General features: G+C 40.6%; 3 protein-coding genes across 6 annotated transcripts; all 3 read right to left on the bottom strand.

The window, feature by feature from the left end:
- Positions 1-1,620: 1,620 nt before the first annotated feature.
- LOC112286592 (protein unc-13 homolog) lies at positions 1,621-7,398 on the bottom strand. The gene is made up of 8 exons (XM_024528585.3): positions 7,291-7,398; positions 7,064-7,092; positions 6,509-6,883; positions 5,787-6,103; positions 4,577-5,449; positions 3,830-4,285; positions 3,516-3,705; positions 1,621-3,150 (listed from the first exon to the last, which is right to left on the bottom strand). Exons 3-8 carry the CDS (start codon positions 6,633-6,635, stop codon positions 2,177-2,179), a joined length of 2,937 nt encoding a protein of 978 aa, XP_024384353.1. The 5' UTR covers positions 6,636-6,883; positions 7,064-7,092; positions 7,291-7,398; the 3' UTR covers positions 1,621-2,176.
- Positions 7,399-11,708: 4,310 nt separating this feature from the next.
- LOC112286815 (uncharacterized) lies at positions 11,709-14,165 on the bottom strand. Of its 2 annotated transcripts, XM_024529114.3 has the most exons (5): positions 13,918-14,059; positions 13,351-13,605; positions 12,900-13,202; positions 12,457-12,669; positions 11,709-12,220 (listed from the first exon to the last, which is right to left on the bottom strand). In XM_024529114.3, the coding sequence occupies exons 2-5, from the start codon at positions 13,548-13,550 to the stop codon at positions 12,067-12,069; spliced, it is 870 nt and encodes a 289-aa protein (XP_024384882.1). In that variant the 5' UTR covers positions 13,551-13,605; positions 13,918-14,059; the 3' UTR covers positions 11,709-12,066. The 2 variants fall into 2 exon arrangements, with proteins under 2 accessions (XP_024384882.1, XP_090109071.1); XM_090252945.1 differs by having other exon boundaries at positions 13,351-14,165.
- A 1,021-nt stretch (positions 14,166-15,186) lies between these two features.
- LOC112286814 (3-hydroxyisobutyryl-CoA hydrolase 1) lies at positions 15,187-20,872 on the bottom strand. Of its 3 annotated transcripts, none has more exons than XM_024529113.2 (15): positions 20,494-20,689; positions 20,135-20,262; positions 19,679-19,759; positions 19,346-19,414; positions 18,868-18,931; positions 18,654-18,733; positions 18,388-18,471; positions 18,126-18,210; positions 17,723-17,808; positions 17,462-17,583; positions 17,287-17,347; positions 16,939-17,037; positions 16,649-16,750; positions 16,432-16,473; positions 15,187-15,820 (listed from the first exon to the last, which is right to left on the bottom strand). In XM_024529113.2, the coding sequence occupies exons 3-15, from the start codon at positions 19,679-19,681 to the stop codon at positions 15,683-15,685; spliced, it is 1,035 nt and encodes a 344-aa protein (XP_024384881.1). In that variant the 5' UTR covers positions 19,682-19,759; positions 20,135-20,262; positions 20,494-20,689; the 3' UTR covers positions 15,187-15,682. The 3 variants fall into 3 exon arrangements, with proteins under 3 accessions (XP_024384881.1, XP_090109070.1, XP_024384880.1); XM_090252944.1 differs by having other exon boundaries at positions 20,173-20,262; positions 20,494-20,636; XM_024529112.3 differs by lacking the exon at positions 20,135-20,262 and having other exon boundaries at positions 20,494-20,872.
- Positions 20,873-21,278: the final 406 nt, after the last annotated feature.

Raw genomic sequence — 21,278 nt, 5'->3', positions numbered from 1 at the left:
GCTTCACCATCTATTTTATAGTTGTAGCTTGTAAGTATGAAGTGTTTATGTTATAAAAGCTCCTCCATCTCACTTCATCATCTAATACTAACTCGATTGAAAATTGACAAGTAATCAAAGATTATAATCATCCAAAATTTTGTAGTTATGCATTGTCTTCCATAGGCAGGGGTTTGTGTGTCCCAAAGTATAATATTTGTCTAGGTGTGCCATAATCTTATTTTTAACTTTTTCTTTTAATTATTCCATATAAAATGTAGTTTATCTTTGATCTACAAGATTGTATTACAAGGTATTTGAATGGAGACTATGTAATTGTGCTTATTTATATATTATTAGTTGGTTTATAAACTATATTTATGCCAAGTATATTATTATGGATGTATTAAAGGTTTTAGATTATTTAATATGAAAGTTAAAATGACATGGCATTGATAATTGAAGTAAATTTGAACAAAGTAGAAATTTAAAGAAGTTTATTTATGGAAATTTTAAAGAATTAGATTCACTTTCTAACATGTATATCATGAAAATTGTTGGTATTTTTACAAACACGATTTTTATGAATTTTGGATATGATTTTAAAATTCAATAGCTCTGTTATTGTATTTCAACATTAAATCTTTTTTAACTTAATTTTGATGTAATTAAACTTATCAAATAAAAAGAGTAAGAAAATCAAAGTGTATAAGTTTTTACTTCTTAATTATCTACTCAAATTTATTTCAACTTTGACTTTTAGTTTTGTAGTTCGACAAAGCCGATTTGGTTGAATCAATTAAGAACATTTTTTTTGGATTTTGGCATATATCATCTATGTTATTTTATGATTAATATTTCTTTTTATTCAATAGATGTTTCTTAAAAAACTTATTTATGAACAATCTCCCAATTTCATCTAACAACTCACATTTATATGAAGACAAAGGATGAGGTCTTAAAATTGAGGTCTTTGTATTTCAATCCTTCTTTATTAACAAAAGAACCAAGTTCATCATTTTAAATTATATATAAAAAAAAAAACTACCATGATTCCATTTCTCATTTGATGGTCAAATACATCTTGATATCATTTATCATAAAAAGAAAGAATTTATGCAAACTTTGTTGTATGACATTATCATTTGAGACAATAGTGTAGAATAAACACAAACCTTTTTTTAACAAGGGTTAAAAGAAGGACATAGAACTTATAAAAGCACGTAGGCAATGGTAGAAGTCAATGTTTAGGGTTAACTGCGTCTTAGCATATAATTTAGGAATTATCGATACATGATCAAAGAATGATATCAACTAAAAAAAATTGAACCATGCTTAGGCCATTTCCAATCCTTGTGGTCCCCGAGCTGTACAGAAAAATTCACAGCAGACAGTACATTATGTCATTTAGGTTTAGTTTGAAATATTGACTCATACAACTTTTGGGGTAGAGGCTCTAACGCTAATAATGTGATTAAGTGATAACAATTTCTAAAACATCACAGGAATCAATGGACCAGTTGGCACTGGAGACAACCGCTGATAATTCAACAAAACAAAATCAGCAGAAGATAATTGTACAACTCTATGACCTTGTGATCAGCTGTGCATTTCTTTGCATTCACTTCAAAAATCACTGCGTCATGAAACCTTGACTTCTATTTGGCAGATAAGCACAAGTATACCGAAAGCTTGTGCCCTGTACCGCTCCAATCTGTATATTAACACTGGAAAATGGTGCCAATGTAGTGTTACACTACCAAGGCCCATAGCGTTCATCTGATTACACAACAGTTTAAACTTTACATATACACAACAGCTAAAATTATACAAAGGTGGTAATAATTGACATTTATGTAGATGCTAACTACGGTCAAACGTGTGCGACTCGCACTTCTTGCAGCAAACCTGTATTACAAGATCGAGAGGGCGTTCTCTCAAGACGACAAAGACTGCATTCCGACCGTTTCCTCGAATAGCCCATGGCAAAATCCACTCAAGTTTTACTTGACTGTAAAATTTGGGGCCCGCAACGGATGTGTAGTTGAAGCTCTTTTTCAGATATTGACCTTGCTTTTACCTCCGCATCAAGTCTATGAATGCATAGACTGCAGGATCTTGGTCATTACGAGCCGAGGTGGAGCTCCTGCCAACCAACTCACGTCGCCAAGAGCAAAGTGATTATAAGGCAGAAAAATCAAGGTGCGGCCTTCTTTAAGTGGTAAGTCTTTTTCAGAAATTTGGTTGCCGATTCATCGCACCGGTAGCAGAGAACCCTTAATACAGTATTAGCGTCTGTTGCACTCCACTTCCCCGTGGTAGGCGGTATAGAGGCTGTCTTAGAAGACTTCTTGCCTCCTTGAGTTATAGACGCCAAGTAAATCTGGATCAATTCGCTGCTAGATATTTCAAACAATGTGAGAACCTGTGCAGCAGGTGCCACAATCTGTTCAACTTCGGCCTCCGGTAGGCCTTCGCCATCAGCCAGAAAAAGCTCTTTCAAAGCGTACATGTCATCCTTTATCACGTCAGCGTCCTCCTCTTTGAATGCCCGTGTTGGACCACCCGCCAAAAGAATTAGAAGAAAGCAATCAAAACAAGCCCTCATAAGAGCACCTGCAATGCGGTTCCTTAATCTTTCTGCACTAGTTTCTGCAATCTCTCCTAATTTCACTTCCAACTGTTCAAGAACACTAGGTATTCTTGCACTCGATGCATCTCCAACGTAAAGCCCATCCAAGAAGATATCTCTTAGGTCAGCAAATACGGCCCTGTAGGCTGCCAAATCGATCAATTGCTCCACGCCTTCCTCGATTGCACTTCGTGTCTTTTGAAATGTAAGCGAAATATCAACAGTTCTCTCGGTTGCTGGTGGAGGGACAGGTGTTTTCTTGCCAAAAATTCGACCAGATTTAGGAGGAATAGGCTCCTCTTTCATCCAACCATTTCGAATCTTCTTCTCCAAAGATTGAAGTTGCGTGTTTATATGCTCAATTGTGTTGATACGCACACATGTATTGGCCAGACTCTCTGTATCACTTACAATAGAAGATTTCCGAGGGTTTCGATACGCCTCTGACTTCCCTTTGCTCTTGTGGGAACCTAACCATGACTTACTAACCTTACACCGTGTAAGCGGAGGCATTGGAGGAATATAAGCGTCTTTAGATCCTGCGAAATTGAATAACATCTCATGAGGATTACCAAGCAAAAGTTGAAGACGCTATAGTTCTACGCTTACCAAGAAAAAGGTAAGCAGAGAACGAGTGAAATTCTTAAAACTTTCGCACCGTTAACTCACGCAAAATCGAAGTTTGAAAAAACAGATCATGTCTTCAACTGCGACAACATATTAACGTTAAATTGCAAAGCTGTTATTTCAACACATTACGAGAAACGGATGATAAACTGAGTAACTATCAGAGTAGAATGTTATCCAAAACTATTCTTTTACATTAAAATTTCCTTGGCATTCAGTGATCAACCAAAATGTTGCAACTAAATGACATTGATGGAATAACACAAACAGTACGTACCACAAGATTTCACTGTTTGAACTATGTAGTGATGTAACGCCTTATCCAAGCCAGATGCCAACTCTTGGAGCAGCTCAGGATACTGCTCCGCAGGCATTTCGAAGAAAGTATCCAGTGACTCCTCCACAATGCGCAACACTTCAACGGCTGATGGAGCATAGTTCTCTTTGTTGGCTGCAGGACTCCATTTCTAATACGCAGCCATTATATATCATCAGAAATCTAGTATGTTGCAAAGATCTAAGACACAACTATAGTTCTGAACATTCTTAACGATTTCCAAAAGTTGCATATAAGAAACATAAAAATATTACCTCTTGTTGAACGTTGCGATCTATCCACTCTGTAGTTTTTTCCACGTTGTCCTCCACCCACCTTCTTGTCAACTCTCCCATGGCTTGATCAGCCTCATAAGGTGGCATTTCTCGAATGAGGCTCTTTCCTCCATCGTCACATTCAGCCGCATCTTCGACAGCAATCCCGACAAGCCGTTTCTCAAGCTCATCGGCAGCTTTTAGTATTGCTACTGTATCAACAGTCATACCAAACATATTCGATAAATATTGCTTAAATTCTCGACTGTAACAACTATGAAGGGTGGCTGCTGCTACACCACCCGCATAAGGATGCCATCTCTTCAACACGGGACTAAAATTATCTACCTCGCTGATGGCAAGTACCATTGTATCCTGTGCTAAAACTGCTAGGGCTGGCGGAAGCGACCCAGAGCCCTTGAATGCTTTCCGTCTGGAATCCACTGTTTCCATCAACTGCAAAAAGAAAGTACTTCAATCACTTTTTTGACACTCTCAATCCCCAACAAGATTGGCTAACTTGGAGTGATACAACTTCCAGCAGTTTGGCAACCTGAAGTACTTAAATCACAGTTTATACAATATTTATAAAGAGATTTTTAAGTTCATATTCCAGCTCGCACTTCCTCACTTGGTTGCACCTTGATATCAAAATGACTTCAACTTCAGCTATTCAGCAAAGCCAGTAATTCTAAAAAAGTACTTAAGCATTCAGAATTAGTCATAATGGGAAGAAATCAACAGTACCTGAGCAAAGGCTGTTCTCACAGAAGAACGAACATAAACATCAACGCGGCTTAGCGGAACATTGACTACCTCCCTTCCACGGCCCTTGAACTCACGTGACACGTGCTCCTGCAATATTTGTGCACAGCCGACTGCTACTGCCAATAACCCTGCCATAATATCACTAGCCCCTCCAGGAAAGGAATCATGATACGCTAAGAGCCTTCTCTCCGCCCAAAATTGCATAGTGCTCAGTACCGATTTTAATAACGGCACCTGATCGGCTATCAGGTTCCCTTTGACATCTTTTCCCACCTGATCTAGTTGACGTTCAGAAAGCTGGAGGAGATTCACTGCAGATTGACCAGAGACAACAAACTGCCGGTATAAAACCCATGCAAAGAGTGTGTCATGCAATGTCTGGTCAATTCCCAACACATCCCATGTCTTCTTGATCATCTCAAGAACTTCTTCCATCTCTGCTATCACCTCGACCTCCTCGAGCGTGTCAAAGCATGCAGAAAGTAAAGCAACATATATATGTGCATTCAGAGGATATCCATCAGCCCAGTGTAGAAAATCCCCATGTTGACCATTATGTGCTCGAGTTGCCCTACCCATGGCTGCACTACGGAGCATTTGCATGATCTCGTTGCTTTTCGCTTTCTCTACAGTCCTGTGTCCATCAACCATATCCTGTAAAGCTTGCTTTAGCCGTCGCGCATCCATTCCCTCATCTCCTGGTACTAGAGGGTGAACAAGAAGACCGGCTTCTAATACTCTCAGCTGGCGCCTTAACCAACTCACATATTCTTTCTCATCTGCAAAGGCTGATGGACCAATATTTTGAAGGAGCTCCAAAGGTACAATTATCAAACCATTCCGTTTGCTAGCCTGCATTCGACAGACACCCCAAAACTTTAATAAGTAAAAAGGTACAGGTTTGCTAGCAGTTTAACAGTCATCCATGTCGCTATTCACGGTTTTTGTCTCTCTAACATCAATGTGAATTTCAGATCAATTGAGAGAGATCCATGTATTCCCCCAAACTGCCTACAGGAGATAACTAGCACACAGTGTATCATCGAAACGTTTCTACCAAAAATATTTCCGCAGAGGCGCAGATACACCATCATTTCACAGAAAAGCTACCCAGACAAAACCCTCAATCCAGACATCGAAAAATTTGAAGGAGAATTGAAAACAATTTAATTTTCAAGCAATGCAATACCTGTCCAGCGGTTGCTCGGGATAAAGCTTTCCGTATCCTCGTTTCACTTTGCTCAGAGATCCGCATCTGCGCCCTCAAAACATCCGTAATAGTGGGATTCTTTTTAGATTTAAAAGAAGACAAGCGTTGCATATCGCCAGAACCACCAGAGGAGTGCAATCCGAGTGCCCTCTTCATTTGACTAGCAGCAGAAGAGGTAAGTGACTTGTTGATATTTGGTTTAGCATCGAATTTTATACTCGTGTTCCTGAAGCTAATAGGGCTACTTCCACATACTGCAACCAGGATTTCGTAAGCTGTTTCTCGAATGTCATCACCTGCACGAGCAGAATTTCAGTATTTGGAAATCCACTAACCCAGACTTGTATGTTTGAGAAATTTAAGAATTCGCCTAATCTTCTGCTTCACAGCGTTTTTCTAAATAAGACGCAATCACTACATGAATCACTGTTCACATTACTATTGCATAGCTTCATAAAAAAATTCACACGGCAATTTGTTATTCATATTACAGTAGTATGGGTACCACAGTAAGCTAGGATGAATATAAAATAACTAGCAGCAAAAATACGTGTTACAGAAAAAGCAATCCCCAAGTTAACCTCTCAACTGACTAAAATGTTCGCGCTGAAATTCCGGCACATCTTCATAATAGAAAAGCAATGGTAAGTGCATGCCAAACATCAGACCGAAGTAGTGAAAAAACGCTTTCTTATACGCACCCGATAATTCGACTCGTAGGGGAGGAATTGGCGATCCCAGACGATCACTGGCAGGACCTGCTTCTTCTTGCTTCCCATTCTCGCCCTGCTTCTCGAAATTTCCTACTCTCTGCGTGGAAGGAGCCATTTCTGCCCTACCAAATCCTTTCAGAAGAGTCGAATCGGACCTAGACTTCACAAGGTTGAAAGAAGCATCCAACCTGGTGACCTTCACTCGCTAAGCTTCACCAGATCCCAGAGTTAAGTAACCTTTCAATGATTTTCATTAGCCCCCAAATCTCATAAATTTAAATTTAAGGGGTAGAGGAGCACTTAAATTTTTAAATGATAAAACTTAAAGAGGAGTGCCAGCTCCTTCTAATCCGTTTAGAAACGCTGTTTCAAATCACCTACGATCGTGTAAGTTCAGATGCTCCAATATGTATCCACTTTGATCAAAACGTCTCCATCTAAATCTCGGTCGAAGCTAAGCATACCTGAGTTAGTATGCAAGAAAGAATGGTCCAGCAAAGACAGTCTCACAACAACAATGCAGAAATCGAGTCAGATACTCACCTCTTGGCTTGCGCAAAGAGAGCGTGAACCTAAAAATAAGAATAAAAATAAACCTTACAGATTTCGCACTCGTACATGTTCCATGCCAGTCACTATTTCTCGCCTCTGCTTCAATTCAAAGCAACTCAACGACCCTAAAATCAACACACGCGAGCGCAAGAAAGCACCACAAATCACACTAGAGAGTTCCAAGAGGATTCCAAAGTGGCGACTACGCCGTGCAATACCGCAAGAGTAGGATCAGGAGGCGGTCGGCGAAAGCGCCAGGAGGGAAGAGCCATGGACGCGGAGCTGCAAGCTGTGGCGATGGAGCTCAGCAGTAGCGACGCGAAGGACAAAGTCGCCGAATACACAGAGAGCTTCTCCAATGGAGGTTCTCATCCAACGTGTTTCGAAGTCATTCATCCGCCTCTCATTCATTCATCCATGATCATCCTATGTCAGTCGCTGATCTTCGTACTATAAATTATCCTATCCTTCATGATCTGATGCAAAATCATATCCACACCCTGAATCATGTGTCCTTCCAAATTTATACATTCTAATGACTTCTGGCATTCTGTATTTATTTTCCAGGACCGGAATGAACACTTTTTAAAAACCCCAGATAAGAAAGTTCATTTTTGAAAGGTAAACTTTCACCCTCAATATTGCTCATAAATTTTAACTGTAAAGAATTCCTATATGCTGAGCTACACAAGATTTTAAAACTTCATTTGTGACCCTTGGTCCTTTTGCAATAGATGTTTGAACCTCGCTTGTTCTATTCTGTCTTATGGACAGAAATATTGATTGATAATATATCTTCAGAACTTGAAGGTGCAAATAAGGTAAAGGAATAATTAAAATGAATAAAACATCTGAGGTTGTGAATGGCCTCTACGCACATGGAGTGAATCTATAAAGAGATCATTGTTTTATCATTGTAGCAATTATTAGTTAGTCACTATTACAAACCTCTCACTCTTCATAAAATTCAAAGACAAATTTGTACACACATACAGACAGAGACCCGAAGAATAATTTGTTGGGGAATCAATATAAATTTGTTGAAAGATCCCAAGTATACGTTGCACTTGATGAAACTGATTTGCGATACACATGGCAAAGAGTGATAATATTATTCTATACTATATTTTGCACAAATTGACGATTCCAACGTGTGATGAGGGATACTTTTAAACATCCATCAAGGAAGGAATAAGACTTTGGTCTGCAGACAAAATAAAACCGCAATAGGAACTTTGACCGCAATGGCATTCCAGAGCAAATTCCAGTGAGCTGTAACCCATGATTTCGTGGATGAAATATTTACCGAACGAATGATAAGTATTTCCAGAGAGCCACGTTGGAGTTGCCAGCTTGACGGGTAGTGTGTCCCCATCCGACGTGGAGAGTATCTACATGGCATAATTCAAATCGGGGGCGAATCCTACTCTGCTTTTGATTTAGGGGGTGGTTGTTGGATTTCGCAGTCCCCACTTAAAACCCTAAACCCTAAACCTCGAGATCTGGCCCTTGTGTCCGCTTCCGCTGAAGCTGAGGGCGTCTATGTCCATCGCCATCACTCATCAGCGACGTTGTTTCTCAGCTTGCCTCAAGAAGTGAAACCCTGTTTTTTTTTAAAAAATAAGAAATCGAGAGAAAACGTGACAGAATTGGGTGCTACACGATTATTTGTACGGTCTCCTCGTTGAATGCTAAAATTGGTGTCTAGGTTTATGCAATACTGAATAAAATAGACTATCACATTCTGCGGATAGAGTGTTCATTTTCCAATTGGCTACTCATGTTAAGTGCAAGTCGACTTTTCGACAGCGTGTGGCAAAATCAATCGTTCGGACGAATGTGCATGTGGACTTGATGGCCTTTGAATGTCTGCACCGCAACGAAAAGGTGTTAGTATCTGATTTCCAGGCTGCACACAGTTCCCTTCTGCAATCATCATGAAAATGTTTCGACGCGCTTAAGCTTGGAATTATTACCTGGTTGTACATGCAGTAGGGAATTCATTTTCAGTTGTCTCAAATCCCATGGAAAGGCACATGCAGAGCTGTGTAAAACATAGTGGCTGAGACTACCCTTTAGATTAGTTCTTTAATGACATTTAGTCATGGTGCAGGAACCATAAAACTCCAATTCGCTGGTCAGCTGCAATCTCAAGAGTGTGCTTTTGCACGGAAGGTTCCGGCTCAAGAACCAGAGATTGGAACTGTTGAGCAAATATATTGAGGCATTAGAAAACAAGAGAACAGACTATGGAAATCAAAATGGGCCATGGTTTGCTGACCATGGTGTTGACTTCGTAAACAAGAGCATGTAAGCAGAAAGCTCCGCACACTTTGTGATCTGCTATTTGAGATTTTGTATCCATCACTTATCTACTGAGGCTACCGTGGATTGTTGGCTGCGTTTACGAAGTAATTTTTCTTTCGGAGAGCTCTTACTCCACGATTAGAAATGTTATAGATCTAAGTAGCTGCAGATGAGCTTCAGGCTTTACAAGGAGAGTGCACAGTGTACTATACTGCTCTTTTCTGATAGAAAAAGCTGCTTTGTACTTTATCCATGCATGCAAAGATTCCTCAGCTCAGGAAGATCTCCTTTTCCGTTACTTTTTCTCTTCGTGCAGTTTATTAATGAACTGAACATGGACTTTCTGACAGCAGGTGCAATTGCTGATTTCCTTATGAAGTTGAATGCATGTTTTATAGTAGAGTAAGCCTTCACGTTTGTGATCGATGATCCTTTAGGCAACAACTTCATTGAGAACCCAGAATCACTTCCCAGTCTTATAACAGCTGCTGATTACTCTTGCTTGTTGAGTCCAAGGCGAGACCTTGAGACTAGTCTTTATGTCACGAAGATTTCACGCACTGTAGGTTACTCTCCACTAGAGGTAGATAATTTAAACCGAGAGGACTTGGTCTATTTGACCCTAAGACGTAGCTAAGAGCTTGCTACAATTACTGCAAAGCGTAGTGTTTAAAGCACCAAAAATGCCTTATGTACCCATCTAGCAGGTGAGCACCAAGTTCAGATCCCTACTTGTCAATTGTACCTTACAACAGCAGTCCACACCTGCGGCAGATAAATAACTAGGGCAGCAGCTAGTGATCTTGAAAGAGTGAACTATATGCCGACTCCCACAACGATGCTCCTTCATGATTCTGGGTGCCACACAGGTCCACAAGAAAATTACTCAGAAAAAATCTCCTGCCATAGCTGTCATTTGAGGAATACTCAGCAATTGACGAAGTTGGGATTTGTTTCTGCTTTTTTACTATTCTAAATCCCGTTGGCCTAACCGCCATTTCAAGCTAGAATATCCTGCAATTTTGTTTGCACCAATCTTTTTTGTTTGTAACAGGATCTGCACATTCTGGCAAATGCTGTAAGAGATTGTTGATTTTGAGGAGTTTTAATTTTCATGGCTCAAAGTCTACTAGCATCATCTTGCAACCATCCTAGTTCTTGAGAAGTGCATCTGGGCTGCAATTCTGCGTACTGATAAGCATTGGCCGAAGCCCTAATGAACAAGAAATCTGATGCTTTCAGTTGAAAGATACGTTATTTCAAGGAGGTTATCCATATGTGTAATGCTTGTGGGTATATGAATTCATAAGTGTAGATCTTTCTGCTCATACCATTCTTTTGTTTCTTACACAACCTTAATCTCGTTTTAGTGCTCGCTTAACGCTATATTCCTTGAGTGCAATGACTACCATTATTGTATGCTTCAAATTGTTAATATAAAACAGAACACTTATGTGAATGAATTTTATTTACATTCCTAAATGGACAACTCTTTCTGTCACCTGAAGTACCCGTCGTCTGTCCAAGTTTTGCAGACTGAGAAATAAGACCGACTAAGCAATGTACTAGTAAAAGTGTGGCAACTCATCTGTGACAGTTTCGTCTGCAAGAAGATTGTAGCAACCATTCTTTCAGAGTTTCATTACGATTCTTTCAAGGTCCGAGAGTTAGCTCCGCTGAAGCCGGTGATAAATCCTACATTGGCAATGTCCATCGTCATAGCCGTAGGGTTTTTCTTTATTTCAAATCCTCTTGCGCTAAAACAGAATTAGATTTCGTCCACAATTATGGCGCGGAGTGTATGCCTGCTGCCTTAACCATGCACCACATTCAGAAACCTGCCCTCAACCACCGTTGCGGTATCACCCATGTTGTCCCCCAAGATGTAATACCCTGTGTTCATCTTCTGCAAAGTCGACAAGCATTACCAGAACCATCGCCGCTACCCTTAACAGCAAGGAGCTCGCGTTGTGTACAAATTTGCTTGGTAGAAGGCATCCCTTTCTGGGAAGAGTATAATTATATAACTATGTATTCCTCTGTTTGGTAATGGGCCTCGTCTCGTTCCTTATTCAACCTCATTACTACAGATAGTTCGGAGATGTCTCGCGTGTATCATAAATCGGCTCCCTCTCTCGTTAAGATGCTGCTTCTCAGCGGCATCAAACATTGCAGCAAGTACGCCGATTCTCCATGGAACCACGGATTAGTGGAGGCTTTCGAATATGAATCCTGGAACGTTGTGAAATGAGATGAAAGGATTCCAGAATGCTCAAGTGATTAAGTATGCACAAAGAAGAGAAAACAATCCCAGATAAGGTCTATTGAGTACGAGTAAATAAGGCTTCTTTTTGTAAAAAAATATCTTACGTTGCTAGTTCTCTAGAGATATTCAGTACCCTTGGCGGTGCACAACGAATTGACACCATTGTGCACCAAGAAACTGCAATCTCTGTTCACAATGGTCCCCGCTACGAAACCATATATATATATATATATATATATCACCGAGATGGGCAACACAAAACCTACAACTTCTTTTTGGCAACTAAGACGCTCCCAGTCAAAGCCACACATCTGCTGAATTCCAGTTTTGAAGTTCACATGTGTGGAGGGCCATGAAACACGTTCTTCAGTCGGGTATGCCAAAAGTAAGTGCCAGAATTACGTATGTTCATAGGAGAAAGTCATGGTCTAGGTTGCACTGGTAGCACGGTCAGACAATAAACCTCGCTCTTGTCCGGGAAGTGATCCATGAGAAGAATATCGGGATTGTCATTGAGCTCGTCTATGTAACCGAACCAGTAGATGACCATCCCCGGACCAAACCTGTTCACATAACTGAAGCCATGGTTTTCGTAGGAGATTTAGATACTTGTTCATTGTTAGAAACCTTTCGGCACCATAAATGAGCCAGCCAAGCCAAACGTAATCTACAAATATTGGGGGAGGCTAAAATTCATGCTGCTAACCATAGAAGGGACAAGCACAGACATCGATTCGAAAACATATCTGCTAATTATGCACGAAAAAATTGATTCATTGTTGCTGAGTTATCGAAGAGTAAGATTGGCCACCTCTGAAATTGGTCACTGCCTTGCGTTTTGTGGATATGTTCATCTCCGAATGACGCTTTACTGTCTATCCAGTTCACCATACGACCACGCACGCCTATAGGGGCATCCAATTTCACGTCTGGGGTTTTGCTAAAGCCCGCTGCCCTCAAATCGTCCTCAGATTGGTAAGAAATACCTAAGTCGCTTAGTTTCTCATACAACAAGATTTCGTATCTGTAATGCCGATGTTAATGTATGAGTACGAGCTCTCAAGGTAATAAGATCTTAAGCTGCAAAAGACACTCAAGCAATTAGCCTCGGCCAGCAGGACATCATTCGTATGCTGAGTGGCGGTACATCTCCAATTTTGTGCAAATATACACGAGTTCTAATTTATTTCATTCTGCCGGTATATGCTATCAAACCAGAAAATAGAGAATGCCAACCCAGTTTATCAAACTTACTCCAATCCTGTGACTCTTCGTATAGTCTCTACCGCAGGAGAACTCACGGGGTCATTGTCGATGCAACGAAACACATCTGCACCGAACCTAGCCCTCGAAACTGTAGCAGTGCTTTCTCTGTTTGCAGCCATCTGCGCCTTGATCAGTATCGAGGATTCTGGCAGATAGGATGGATCCTTGAGACAGGCGCTTACTTGGTGCTTTTGCAAGCCTGCCAAGTGCTCCAACAAGATTCGCATCAGAAGGCAGGGGGGGATATCATATGTCCTGCTGATCTCCAATATGTCCTCCCCAGCTGTATACCTAATTGAGGATTAGAGCAAGTCAGCCAAGTTCGGACCAATGTCCAGAATGGATTTTTTCAAAATGTCAAGAAAGAGCATCATGTACGTGAGGGAGAGTAGATATTGGAGAACTTAGGGATTGCACTGGAGCATTCTCAATCACACACCTTGCAATAAACTCTTGGATACGTTGCCTCGAGCGAAACTTATGATGCTGCATCCGAATGTGGCGCGAGGCTTCCTGCGACTTTATAGCCACCACAGTATCGAATTCCACCCAAGGATACTTCTCATTAACAGCTTCCAATGTATTCTTGTCATCTTGTAATAGAGCCTGCCGAAGCTCGGCGTACAGAGCTGCCTTCATGCTGAACCCAATGCGCTCAAAAGGTGCTAAATACCACCAAATAGTCGCATTCGATCTACCAAGAACCGGATGCAAAGCATGCAACAATATCAACACAAATCCACCGCTCAATCAAACATGGTTCCTACCACCACAACCCTATCGTACAAAAACAAACTCCGTTTCTGAACTCCAATCAGAATCCCTCCAGTGCAGCATGCCCACTCCTTCATCGCACGAAATCGAACAGAAACAGCAAGAACCGGCTCACTCAATCAAACTCAATTGCCACTATTCCCTTCATAGCATCCCATGCTCACAAACGAATGCCCTCACATTACCACCAAAACCATCGCAAAGCTATTCAATGGTCCCCTTCTTGGCATACCCTAATTTCAAGCGCTACACGAAACAATGTGTCCAGCAGGAATCCCGAGCGCCATGCTCTGTTGCGTTCGATCCCTCAATAACTTCTGGTAGCATAGCTATCGAAACTACTGGAGGTACACTGGCTCAGCCGAGAATTGGCAAGTGGGTACTTGATCAAAAGCACGAAAATGTTTTCAATTACCACAACAAACACAACGCTTGCTTGCAACAGACAGAATTCTAAGAAGACGTCGAGAGATTTGCTGAAGACAATTTGCCTTCGCCCGCGCAGACGCGATTCTTCCTCCTTCCAGTAGTCCGGCGGAGATAGGCGGCGTGGAGAGGCGGCGGAGACAGGCGACCAAGTCCCCTAAACCCGATGGTCTCACTGGTGTGAACACCACTATCTAAACTACAAATTGGACCATGCTTTTGAAATGTGGGTTTTTGGGTTTTGCAATCACATATCTTTCCACGATAAAAGTTCAATAAACTACTGTTGTATCATGTGATTCAACTAATAAGATATTTGGTTTTGATATTTACTGATAAGGACATGCACACATGTATGCAAGAATCTAAATAAATAAATAAATAAGTAAATAAACAAATAAATCCATTGATTATTATTCTTTTCAATACATATTATTTCATGTGTTTTTTAATTTAAAATTAAAAAGTTACTATCAAATTTTATTTTATATATTTATTTGTATTCTTATTTTGACTTTGATATACTCTTGCTTATTAATTCCATAAGTCTATTCCTATGGTCTTCTTTGTGTGAGAATGTTTATATAAGTTTGAAATGTCAGGCTATATTTCTGATAAAATTGACTAATTTTAAGAACATGATAATATAACTCTATATTTATACTTTCATTTCTAATATAAGCTTCTTAAATTTGTTTATTTTCATCCTGTTCAATCTTTTTAATTCAGATCTAAGTGTAGAAATACAAAAATTACAGTTAGTTTAAATGAAACAAAAGACATCTGATTTATTTGTATAGTTCATATTTTTAGGACACTGTACAACTTTAATGTGTTTTTTGTAAATAAAAAATTAGAAATCTAGAGTTCAAGATTCAAAAATTTTAGTGCTGAAAATTGATTATTTTTCAGCATTATCATTTCATAATAAAAAGAAAAAGAAAAAGAAGCCAACTTCTAAATGCAATTACCTCCAAGATTATCTCATGGCATCATTCGTATTTGTTAGAAGTGGTTCATTACTGCATTTCTAAAATAGAAATACAAAGAACATGAATGAATGAACAAGCTGGTATTAATTGCAAAAAAAATTATTTAAAAGATACGTGCAACTAGTTTCAAATTAGTAGACATATGTATGGAGTGGTAGAAATACCAGATTTAAAGAAGTTCAACTGATAATGGTACGTGTTTAGGGGTCCAACACAAACGAAAACTTTAGGGAAATCTGGTTGGCTTCTGATCTTACTTAATGGATAAATCGCTGTGCAGCAGACAGGTATAATATCACACCATGAGCCTCCACTCTTCCTATCAGAACCTTTAGTTCTTCCACAGAAACAAGACTCCCAGGTCTAGACGTTACGACATAAGTCTCCAAGTAGACGCAACTCTGCGAAGGTTGACTAACAAGTGTTGTGTCAAGTGCTAAACTGAGATACGATGATAGTACCTCAATAATCACCCACTCATGGCAGCGGTCAAAAAGCTTGAAGTGATTAAACAGAACAAATGTCGGTTGCTTGATCTCACCAAGCCTTCGATGCAATAAATGAACTTGAATCTGAGCCTCAGAGTCGTGAACGTGACATTGACCTGCCTTCTCGCTGTTGAACTGGAAGCTTCAACTCTTTTTCCCCTCGATGGAATGGCGCAAAAATGTCATCCACCGTTTCTGTTGTAACCCCTGCCAAAGTCGGAGGGTTCCACTGCAGAAAGAAAATGGAAATACTCAGAGAAAAATTGTACTAGCGATGAACATTGATCAGCGAGCAACAATCAAGGTTAAAGAACGCTACGCTAAAAGTGAAGGATAGTTCCACAAGTGAAAGAAAACATTTCCCCTCAAACTCGGAAACTGGGGTTGTACGACATTACGAGATCAACACATTTACACAGAAGAATATGAAATACTTCTTCCCATATTGCGTGCACACCTTGCAAACATGACCATATAAGTGAGGACTTTGTCAATCTATGCACAAGACCTTGGAACAGCCCACCTCTCTCCCAAGTCAGCATCTGCCAGTCAAGCACTTCTGCGAAGTGCTAGGGCACCCAGCAGAACTGATTATAACAAACGGACAAGATACCGTTCATGAAATGTAAACCATCGAAAGCCAACTTGAAGTTACAAAAACAAAATTAGACCCTCAGCTTCACCAAGTCATTACAAGTTGACCAATCGGTTAAAAACTCCCCATTCACAATCATGATATAGGTTATGCCGTAAATTCACGTTCTTCAAACAAGGTGTGCACGTCAATAAGCGCACACCTGGCAAAGTTTTTCAAACAAGATACCTAAGTTTGAAGGATACCTGAGGCTTATTATCCTTGTCTACCAGAAGGGCTCGACAACCCTGTCATAAATATAAGGAAAGTTGATTAACCACGTACAAAAACGTATAAGAGTCTTTCCAACAACACAATTGAGAAGAGCATGCAACCAGATTACCACGTTCATTGCAGTTGCATCTATCCAGGCAACAGCTTGAATTGGCAAAATATAAGTGCTACTAATAGAAAAGGTCTTACCTCATAGAAATCCGTAGAATGTGTTGCATTAACAGCATGGACTGAGAGTCGATACTCACGCTCCAAGCATTGAAAGAGGCTCTCTTGTTTACCTTGACGAATCTGACGCAGGATTTGTGAACAAGACAGAGAGCACAGAAAAAATCAAGAGAAATTCTTAGTGATCATAACTGCTACCCTTTGCACAGCATACAGACGTAGACATAAATCTACAAATTCACAACAAGATTCAATTACAACCTTGAATCATCTCACAACAATACCCTCCTGGACCAGGATACTGGACTCACAGATCTCAGTGTTACTTTCAAACTGATGGGAGATACTTTCTTCATTATAGCCAACGTTTCTGAGAACCACTCATCATCAGAGGATGCAGCTTTTGCTTCCTGCATACAGCAAAACATAAGCTAATAAGAACATGGGAATATTGTGAGCATGTCGCTCAAGAAATTGACATTCTAACTGGAACCTAGACTTAATTATAACCCTGCTACTCATGTGCACTAGTGACATGGAAAGAAATCCTACATAGCTCTAAGAACTTGTATCATAACGAGTTTTCGAAATAAGACCTAAGGTACTAAGATAACTTTCTAAGGAGATTCTAGTGAATAACAAGCAGATGATGAACTTACAAGGGTCTCTACAATCTCCTCCACTGTTTCTTTCCCAAAACATTCAGCGATGACGTCCCTCCTTCACATCCAAACATAATTAACCAAATAACATTAACTCCCAATGCAACAAGTATCACTTAAAAATGTACCACAATATCTTCAAAAGCCATAAAACAACCAAATTATCGCATACCGGTGCAACGGGCTCTTGTCTCCGGGGTATACAACATCACAGAATTCGTCAATAGCAGTGCCCACAACCCCTGCATCCCCGGTGTTGAGACCACCAAGTCGATCTTCCAAATCAGCCAAACGCTGTAACCAAGTGTGAAAATTTAACTGAATTGAGACCACTGCACCAATAAAGTTTGAAATACGTAGTTCTTAACGAAGCATTAAATATGTGTATCATGGGGAAAAATCGTACAGAATAAGAAGTTGTAAAACAAGTCACCTGAGAAGGCACAAAGTGTGTGGCAAGACCACAAGAAAGTAAGTCTGCTCCATCCAAACGGGTCCCTGTGAGACCCAGGTATTCACCTGCCAAATTCATCAAACTGCTTAGAGAACAACCATTACCTTCATCACTAAGCTTCCAGATATAACAGGTGCACACCTTAGTATCATGACCGCACGTGAGATCTCATGTGATGTACCTAACCTTTGATGGATCCAAAAAGCCCAACACTCAACGTGTCGATGAAATCTAATAATTTTTTCTCTTCAGAAAAGAGAGTATGTAAACATATCGAAAACCTTAACCAATTCTAGAAGCAGCAAACACCAGAACTTCCTCCAAGAAATATGCAATGAATAAATTGCAGAAATTTATTAAAAAGATTTTAGCATAGCTGTACCTAAATGGCCCCGCAATCTTGAGAGAAAATACGACGCCCCAACATCAGGATGAAGGCCTATGGCAGTTTCTGGCATAGCAAATAACTGAAACCGATGCACAACAACCAGTAAATTATTCTTTGCCAATACTCTACACAACGCAACCAAGGTTTCCTTCTAAAAAGCACAGACAACGCTAAGATGAAAAGCAATCCCAACCTAAATGTCCCAAAGTTTACAAACAGATATTTAAGCAGAATATCAGTTCAAGCATGTTCTCACTGTATTTTCAGTGGCAACTCGAAACTTTCCATGCATAGAGATGCCGTTACCTCCTCCCATACATATACCATCTAGAAGAGCCACCTGCGATTTCGTTGCAAAGAAAATACTGGAACTTAATGATAAGATACATGGATAAATCAAAAGTTAAGAAACAAAACAGATTAGCTTTTGCGCTAAATCCTGGCAGCTAAACTTGCACCTTGCTGATCAACTTGGCCATTCGCAAGATAAACAAATCGATCTCATCGACTGGGTTTACATACATGAATTTTCTTGTAGGTTCCCAAAATATAATTGAGATGATACTCTTTGTAAAAGAACGCATTACCGCGTTCCTGTTGACCTGTATGTCAATCAACAAATGCACCATCATTATAACACCCGTATGATGGTATGCTTAATTTGTCAGTACACGGTGATGTTTAATTTGATTTTCAGACGGCTAAATGTGGTCAACCAGAGCATCTGCATACTGACCGGCCTTCCCAAGATGATATACCGTCGCTACATCACCTCCTGCACAGAATCCCCGTCCCGCACCCTGGAGAACATTCCACATGAAATCGTTTTGCCGTAATCAGACCTCGCTTGAATGATTTGAAATTTTGAAGAGTCCCATTTGCAGGTTATAAGCTTGAAGATGGGAAGAGGAAAACACTTTCGGTGAACAAAGTAACGCATGGTGGGCCCCTCATCCCAGGACTAAAACTATCTTTCATGCCATTCATTGAATAGTGATCAGGAGGCTCAAACTTGATAACACACTATTAGCACTGCACCCATTGTGCAAATGTTAAAAATCGACGAGTTTAATCACAGAGAGTTGCATTTAGACCGTTCGAGTTGTTGATGTGAAACCAAATTAGTTAGCTATATGGCTGCAGGCATCCTTATTATTTATTTGTATATTTGACGAATACGAGGAAAAGAGCGACAAGGCAGAAGGAATACTTACTGCAAGGATAACCATGCGCACATGCTTGTCATTTTCCCATTTTACGTAAAGCTCCAGCAGTCGATCAATCTGGTCAATGACAAGCTGGAGTGAGAATCTCCAAGATTATCAGACCGGATCATGATCACCTGTAAATTATTCCATCACAGCTGACGACAACCCAGCTCTACTTTAATTGCTCAACAAGTCTAAATCAAAGCAGATCATCTAAGTGTTCTCAGGAAATAAGTGACGTACAAATTAAGTAACGCCGATACTACTTTCTGCTTCGTAATCAGTCATCATCACAAACGCTAAGCCCAAATCACGTAATGAAAATAAGGACTTCTTTACCATATTCTCGTTGACGGCATTCAGCTTCTTCGGCCTATTCAGGATGGCAACTTTTGTGGCGAAGCCATCTTCAGACAATACCTGCCGTAGGCACCAATTCAGAGCTTAACAATTCTGTAAGTGCCATGAAACTTGCGCTCTACTGAATCATCCCGTCATATCGAATGCTTGTCCGAACAAATTGTTTAGACTAGACGATCTATTAGCAATTCACCCAATACATAGTAAGTTTTCTATTGAACCCAGCTTTGAGCATAAAATGAATAGCTTATCATTAGCAAAATACACAACTAGCATAACACATTCACATGTTATTCTCGTCAAGCCTTACAAGAAACTCTCGTCTTCAGCAGTAACATAGGGGAATGGCCACTGAACTCACAAGATTGATCGAAAACTTAGTACGGACGATTCAATTCACAACTTGAAACATATCCATTGTACCTCAATACTCACAATTTAGAAATTGTTCCCGCTTAATAGAAATAATTTACCACTCCAAGTTCCAATCAACATGGCCGGTGTCCGAGAAACAACGATCTAACTGGCTATCACGCGGCGTCCATACAAATCTGCAGTTCCGACTGCACGCTACATTTCATGACCACGCAACAGATCCACAAAGCAAAGCCCCAGAGCAATCGATCCACAATTCATCACAAGATTACGTCCAAACAACAATTATCATCAAAGGGTGCAAAATAAATAAATAAATCCCCCACACCGATCGAACCACCTCGATCATCAACACTCACCACCAATTCTCCAAAACTCCTAAACCTCACCCCAACAACCCAACAATCCCAACCCAATACCTCGTCATCAGAGGGCACCGCAGTCTTGGCATTGACAGCAACACTCAGGGTCCGAGGGGGAGCCATCACAGACGCAGCACCCACACGCAGAGTTCCGTGCGACCCCAGCAGCGAGGAGCACAATCCTGCCAGATTCTGCAGCCCTAACACCATCGCAAAAAATGTCCCCTCACACCTCTCTCTCTCTCCCTCTTGCTCCCTATACGATGCTCCCTGCAGCGGTGTTGGGTACGGGGAAGACGCAACCTCGCGAGGAGAGAGGCAGCATCACCAACACATCACCTCGCTGAAGTGGCTCAGCTTCAAAAGTGGCGGCTGTCGGGCACTTCCGTGCCAAATCCTCCGTCGAATTGGCACTCAATATTTTTGTTCTTTTGTTCTGTGAAGTATTTGGTTCTTATCTTCCACTTCTTCTTCTTCTTCTACTTCTTCCTCTTCATCTGCCATGCCATGAATTAATTTATCGCCCCTTCAGATTTCACTGAGATCCTCGCGGGGGGCGGCATCGTCGTGGGCTGACTTGTCGTGAGCTGGTGGACATGGTTTGTGACTCACATGCACGCTGTGACTTTGGATCTGTTCACACACGCCATACCCCCCGGTTACTCTGTTCACACCGTTGTACTTGATTCTCCGTTCACACTGTCCACCCCCCTTATATATATATATTTTTTGTGTTCACACAGTCACTCTTACCAATCTGTTCACACCGGTACACTTGATTCTCTGTTCTCACTGTCACCCCTGCGTCTTTGTTCACACAGTCACTCTTGATTGTCTGTTTA

This window comes from Physcomitrium patens, chromosome 9 (assembly GCF_059467195.1).
Source record: "Physcomitrium patens ecotype Gransden chromosome 9, ASM5946719v1, whole genome shotgun sequence".
NCBI classification, from domain to species: Eukaryota; Viridiplantae; Streptophyta; class Bryopsida; order Funariales; family Funariaceae; genus Physcomitrium; species Physcomitrium patens.
Note: the sequence above shows the minus strand (reverse complement) of the source record. Positions and strands in the feature narration are given on the sequence as shown.

Bases quoted from the DNA above. Each gene is read 5' to 3' on its own strand.
- LOC112286592 (XM_024528585.3), bottom strand. From the start codon at position 6,635: ATGGCTCCTTCCACGCAGAGAGTAGGAAATTTCGAGAAGCAGGGCGAG. The intron at 4,286-4,576 runs GTACTGTTGATT...TTCTTTTTGCAG, and splicing joins TGAGAACAGCCTTTGCTCAG to TTGATGGAAACAGTGGATTC. The intron at 3,706-3,829 runs GTAATATTTTTA...GCTGCGTATTAG, and splicing joins ATCGCAACGTTCAACAAGAG to AAATGGAGTCCTGCAGCCAA.
- LOC112286815 (XM_090252945.1), bottom strand. From the start codon at position 13,550: ATGAAGGCAGCTCTGTACGCCGAGCTTCGGCAGGCTCTATTACAAGAT. The intron at 13,203-13,350 runs GTGTGTGATTGA...ATCCTCAATTAG, and splicing joins ATCCAAGAGTTTATTGCAAG to GTATACAGCTGGGGAGGACA. The intron at 12,221-12,456 runs GTGGCCAATCTT...CCATGGCTTCAG, and splicing joins GGCAGTGACCAATTTCAGAG to TTATGTGAACAGGTTTGGTC.
- LOC112286814 (XM_024529112.3), bottom strand. From the start codon at position 20,646: ATGGTGTTAGGGCTGCAGAATCTGGCAGGATTGTGCTCCTCGCTGCTG. The intron at 18,211-18,387 runs GTGAGAACATGC...CATCGGTTTCAG, and splicing joins GAGTTGCCACTGAAAATACA to TTATTTGCTATGCCAGAAAC. The intron at 17,038-17,286 runs GTAAGTTCATCA...TGCTGTATGCAG, and splicing joins AGGAGATTGTAGAGACCCTT to GAAGCAAAAGCTGCATCCTC.